We start from the raw sequence: 5656 nt of genomic DNA, 5'->3' as shown, positions 1-5656 counted from the left end.
AATTTAAGATAGCTCTTGATGAATTCTATATAAGCCAGTGTTGGCTATGTTGTTGTCATCACTTGTATTGTAACCCTAGTTGTAGCGAGCCACCCCAGTTTTTCGGCTTTGCCTCTTTTTCAACTCGACCTAGAGCCTTCCTTCCTCACCGTTTAAGTACGCTAAATATCGCCGTCAATCTAACTCTGTAAGGTGACTCATGCTGCAGACGCCATTTCACCCTCTTCCATTGTTCTTTGTTTTTAGTACAGCTTGATTCCGATTCCAAGGAGATAAAAGATTTTTTTAGCCTTTTTCCGCGTTTTCAGAAGTCGCAGGGATTCAATATCTGAGATACCATGTCGGACGATGAAAGGGAGGAGAAGGAGCTGGATCTCTCCTCTTCTGAAGTCGTCACCAAATACAAGAGCGCAGCTGAGATCGTCAACAGTGTGTTCATCTTCTCTGTTTCCATTTGTCTATCTACAGTCGCTAGTTTAAGTGTTGTTTATCTGTTTTAGCAAAAATGCAGTTTCCTTGTCGTGTCTGTGTATTTTGTTTTCTGGAAATTGGATACTGATAAATGAACGGGTATTCTTTGCAGAGGCTTTGCAACTAGTTGTTTCCGAATGTAAACCGAAGGCCAAGATTGTAGACCTATGCGAGAAAGGGGACGCGTACATTAGAGAGTAAGCTTATATTGCTCGTTCCATTGGATATTACAATTTGCAGTATATGTATATTGGATTTGTTTATGAATGTATAATCTCTATATTTGTTTTCTATGATTTTTAGCTTATGGGATGTGCCCCTTTTTTTATAAAGGCAAACTGGTAACATGTACAAGAACGTGAAGAGGAAGATTGAGAAAGGCGTTGCCTTCCCAACTTGCATATCTGTGAACAACACAGTGTGTCATTTCTCACCCCTCGCCAGCGATGACACAGTGTTGGAAGAAGGTGATATGTTGAAAATGTAAGATTTCAATGCATATTTATATTTATATTATCATAGCTGAAGGAATGGGCGAAGCTTTGGTTATATCTATTTTGATGGTTTCTTTGTTTGAATGCAGTGATATGGGCTGCCATATAGATGGGTTTATTGCTGTTGTGGGACATACTTTTGTTCTTCAGGAAGGGCCAGTTGCAGGAAGGGCAGCGGACGTCATCGCGGCGGCTAACACCGCTGCTGAAGTGGCCTTGAGGCTTGTAAGGCCAGGGAAAAAGGTAATTATGTATCCGAGCTTTTATCTCGCATCTGTATCTGTAAATATCATGATGCTTTCCTCTCCGTTCTGCCATCTAACCTGTCTGTAAATATTAGCACTTTGTATTCCATATGTATTGTATGGATAGAATTGCCCTTCTTATTTTTTTTTAATGTTGTTTGATCTCTAAATGATGAAAAACTACTTTGAGCTATGGATAAATTCCTATGAAGCTTCATTGTCATAGTTACACTGATAGAGGTCATGTTTGTTTTTCCTCTTGCACTTTGGATTCCTTTATAATGGATTCTTCACATTCATGAATCATATACTTTAATATTGCTTGCATTTAGCAGGCTGTGGGGAGAAATTAATATATTCCATTTTTAGATATTTCTTGATTTTCTTTTTTTCATCTATCAATTGTTCTCTGTGCTCCAGAACATCAGTTTTTATGTTCAATAGTATTTTGAATTGCCTTGCAATTCAACTTTACAAGTTTCGCCATGGGATATACTTCTTCCATTGCACTTTATTGCACCTTTAGTTTCTCTGTGCTCCTTGCCTGTCTTTATCTATAAGTTTCATGGCCTATGGAGATAAGCTCGTTGTTTATGAATATCAGCGCCCAGAGCGAGAAGCTTCTAGATGTGATTTTTTGACCCTATATGATGAACATCTCCTAAAAGCTATGGACGTTGTCCAAGTGAGGCTTATGTCATAGTTAATCTGGTAGGGTATCTGATATGCCAGATGCAATCCCTTGTTAAGATGCTTAATTGTTGGCTTTTTAATTAATGCGCTTCTCCATATTTATGTTTCTTAGATTGTTAAAACAATAGAAATTCAGTGTCTTTTTCTTAATGCAAAAATGAAAGAATTTGTTGGAGATATCATTTACGTTTATCTGTTTGTCTGTCAATATCATTAATTCTAAAATAAGTTTACAGCTTTTGCAGTTTAAAATGGTGTACCTTTAATTGGGTAAAAATATGTTCATTGATGGCAACTTTGCCAAGGCTATCGATACTAGATTGGTTTCCTCCTTTCCCAGCCGCCTAAACTACAATTGGCTAAAAAAAATAGCTTCATGGTTCTGCTGCTTTGTCTCATCAGTGTAACTGCTTGTTACAGCCAACATCTTATAATATACAGTTCTATATAAAATGACTGGGAAATTTATTTGAGATGTTTTAATTTTAGAATTAGTAGCAACTCTTGTGGTTTTAAATAGGGAACTTTTATGTGAATAAATATGTTCTAGTGATGGCAACTTTGCCGAGGTTATCAATACCATATTGGTTTCCTCCTTTCCCTGTTGCCTAAATTATAATTGGCTGGACAAACTTTGTTTCATGGTTCTGCTGATTTGGCTATTATCAGTATCATTGCTCATTACAGCCAACACCTTACAATATACAATCAATACTAAGAGATTTGCTTGTGGAATTTGATTTGTGTTAATTTAGAACTAAATTGCAGCTCGTGTCGTTTCACTGGTGTATAATCAACATAGATGTAGCATTTTATTGCAAAGTTCAAATGGCAACTTTGCCGAGGCTTTCAATTCAATATTGATTTCCTCCTTTCCCTGTTGCCTAGATCAAATTGGCTATTAAATCAGATTTATGGTTGTGCTGATTTGTCAATTGTCACTTTGTCAGTACATTTGCTTATTGCAGCCAATATGTTATAACAATCAAACTAATACTTTTAAACTGTATGAAGGGAAGAGTTTGAACTTTGAATTACATTGGGTAATTGTTGAATGTAATTTAACATAGATATAATGTGTTGGCTTTGATAATGGCAAATTGACTGATAAGTGATACCACTTTAGCTTCCTCCTTTCCCTGTTGCCTGTATTGAAACTGGCTAAAAGACGTTAGGGTTGTGCTGACACATGTATTGTCAGTGCATTTGTCTGTGGTAGCCAACGTGCCATGTGAATATTCAATCTAATGACCAAATAACTTGTGCTTGTAGTATGCCATTACTATGGCACTTTCTGTACTTGTATAACCAATATTCTTTTGTGAAAAACTTCTAATAGCAATTATTATGCTTGGTGTAACCCTATAGCAGTTGGTCATGGAATTGTTGATCAATGTCTCTTTCCTGACAGAACAAGGAGGTGACTGAGGCAATTCAGAAGGTTGCTGCTGCTTATGATTGTAAAATTGTTGAAGGTGTTCTTAGCCACCAAATGAAGCAGTTCGTGATAGACGGGAATAAGGTTGTGCTGAGTGTATCTAATCCAGAAACAAGGGTTGACGATGCAGAGTTTGAAGAGAACGAAGTTTATGCTATCGATATAGTAGCAAGCACTGGAGAAGGCAAGGTATGATATTTTTTCTAATTCATTTATCAGCATAATGCTGCAGCTGCTCATGAATAGCTTCACATCACTTGCAGCCTAAGCTGTTGGATGAGAAGCAGACAACTATCTATAAAAGAGCTGTTGACAAGAATTATCACTTGAAGATGAAAGCATCTAGGTTCATTTTCAGTGAAATAAGCCAAAAATTTCCAATTATGCCGTTCACCGCTAGGTAATAATGTTTCAATACTATGTTCAAATTGTTGCATTTTAAATGTATTTTCTTCTCACTCCTCAACATCATTTCTCATATACCAGGGCTTTGGAAGAGAAAAGAGCTCGATTGGGATTGGTGGAATGTGTGAACCATGAGCTCTTGCAGCCATATCCCGTTCTTCATGAAAAGCCTGGTAACATTGCCAGTGGACTGACTAGATTCCGATTGGAATTCTGTGTTCCTTGCTAATGTTTCAACAATATTGCGCTATTTTCAGGTGATTTTGTTGCACACATCAAATTCACAGTCTTGCTAATGCCCAACGGATCAGACCGTATCACATCTCATCCTCTCCAGGAATTGCAACCCGCAAAGACGGTAGATGATCCTGAAATCAAGGCATGGCTAGCCTTGGGCACAAAAACAAAGAAGAAAGGTGGTGGAAAGAAAAAGAAAGGTAGGCTGGAAGCCTGAATCTTCCTGCTGAGATTTATTTATTTATTTTTTGGGGAATCATACAGGCAAGCGTAAAGCGTGAAAATGAAATAAACAAAGAAGGCAGAGATTAACCTAGTTGAGGATTCATTATACTTAATTGTGCATTCGTGCTACATTATTTGCCTACTGACTTGTGTTTGTATATGCTGCTACATTTGCCTGTGTCTTATGTTTGAGAACTTTTTTTAAGGCATGCTCAATCTATTTGTTAAGTATTTCAAACAATTTTTTTGGCAAGATCCATCTGTGGCGTGCAGTTGATCGTCTTAGTTCCCAATTTTTGTCTCATGCTGCATGCGCATTTTTTGCCTGTCTCATCTTGGAGAAATTTTAGATGTTTAATGATTATATCTAATCACTCATGAATGGAGTCTAGATAAAAGGGCATCATTAAGCATATCAGGCTCGCCTAGACATCTTTGCCTAGTTTTACTCATGAGTTGCTGTGCTTATGGACAAGCTTTGTTGGGGGGTTAAACTAATGGTTAATTGTTTACAGGTAAAAAAGGGTGACAAGCCAGATGAGCCAGCAAGTGAGTCCATGGAGGCAACAAATGGTGCAGATTCTCAAGATTGAGTCTCTTCCTTTCCTTTCCTCTCCCACACGACCCTTTTCCCATTTCTCAATTTTGGTACATTGCTCACCAAATTGTATTGTTTGGATACGAGTTTAGTGATAGTGTTCAGAGTTCAGACATCGATTCTGATGTTAATTTCTATTTGCACAATTCAGTTTTCATTCCTTGACCCAAATGCCATGAGCTTGAGCATGCTTATTGAAAAATACTCTGAAAGTTTGTTTCTGAAGCTGAAAAAGTTCTCCTATGTGAATGCGCTGACACTTGAGGATGGGCTCATCGATGGGATCTTATACTTGGAGGATTTTAACCTAAAGCTTCACATAGTATTCAGTGTTTGTTTAGCAAAAGAAAATCATGATGGTTATTAGTATTTGTAACTTAAGTCGTCCTGAATTTACTTTCGGCCTCAAATATATATGTATATATATATATATTATATGTTTATGGTAAGATTTATGTACTTAAGTTTTATGCACTTGATATGATTATATTCAATCAAATTATGACAAGTTAACCTGTAAATAAAATTAATGACAAAAATTTATTATAGAATAATAATTTATATAACATATTTATGTCTTATTTAATTAAAAACAATTAAAAAACAAATGCGTTAAGTATGTGAGGTTAATTATATAAGTTTTTTTTTTATATACATATGCTTAATTAGGAACTAGCAATTTTAATAATAGATAACAAAATTATAGTTTCAAATTATAAAATATTTTTAAACAAAATTATGTATTTCAATGAAGTTTATTAAATATATTTCATAATTTTGTATTTTTTTTAACAAATATAATGTTCAAAAATACTCTTAATCTAATATTTCGTTTGTAAAAAAATATTGA

General features: G+C 35.7%; 1 protein-coding gene and 1 pseudogene across 4 annotated transcripts; both read left to right on the top strand.

Annotated features, from left to right (window-relative positions):
* On the top strand, positions 1 to 5031 carry LOC129288172 (ERBB-3 BINDING PROTEIN 1-like). 4 transcript variants are annotated; one of them, XR_008587942.1, is made up of 11 exons: positions 2 to 192; positions 309 to 429; positions 584 to 668; positions 805 to 954; positions 1055 to 1208; positions 3315 to 3530; positions 3605 to 3741; positions 3828 to 3919; positions 4004 to 4186; positions 4728 to 4856; positions 4958 to 5031. XR_008587942.1 is itself a non-coding variant. In XM_054924597.1 (10 exons), the coding sequence occupies exons 2-10, from the start codon at positions 339 to 341 to the stop codon at positions 4799 to 4801; spliced, it is 1182 nt and encodes a 393-aa protein (XP_054780572.1). In that variant the 5' UTR covers positions 1 to 187; positions 309 to 338; the 3' UTR covers positions 4802 to 5031. The 4 variants fall into 4 exon arrangements, 3 of the variants coding, with proteins under 3 accessions (XP_054780572.1, XP_054780571.1, XP_054780573.1); XM_054924597.1 differs by having other exon boundaries at positions 1 to 187; positions 4728 to 5031; XM_054924596.1 differs by having other exon boundaries at positions 4728 to 5031.
* LOC129288251 (chlorophyll synthase, chloroplastic-like) overlaps positions 4982 to 5656 on the top strand; it is a 6448-nt pseudogene continuing 5773 nt past the window's right edge.

Source organism: Prosopis cineraria, unplaced genomic scaffold (assembly GCF_029017545.1).
Source record: "Prosopis cineraria cultivar Desert tree isolate PC_DT_omini unplaced genomic scaffold, ASM2901754v1 PC12, whole genome shotgun sequence".
Taxonomy (NCBI): domain Eukaryota; kingdom Viridiplantae; phylum Streptophyta; class Magnoliopsida; order Fabales; family Fabaceae; genus Prosopis; species Prosopis cineraria.
The sequence above is the reverse complement of the archived record's forward strand: the minus strand, read 5'-3'. Positions and strand labels throughout refer to the sequence as shown.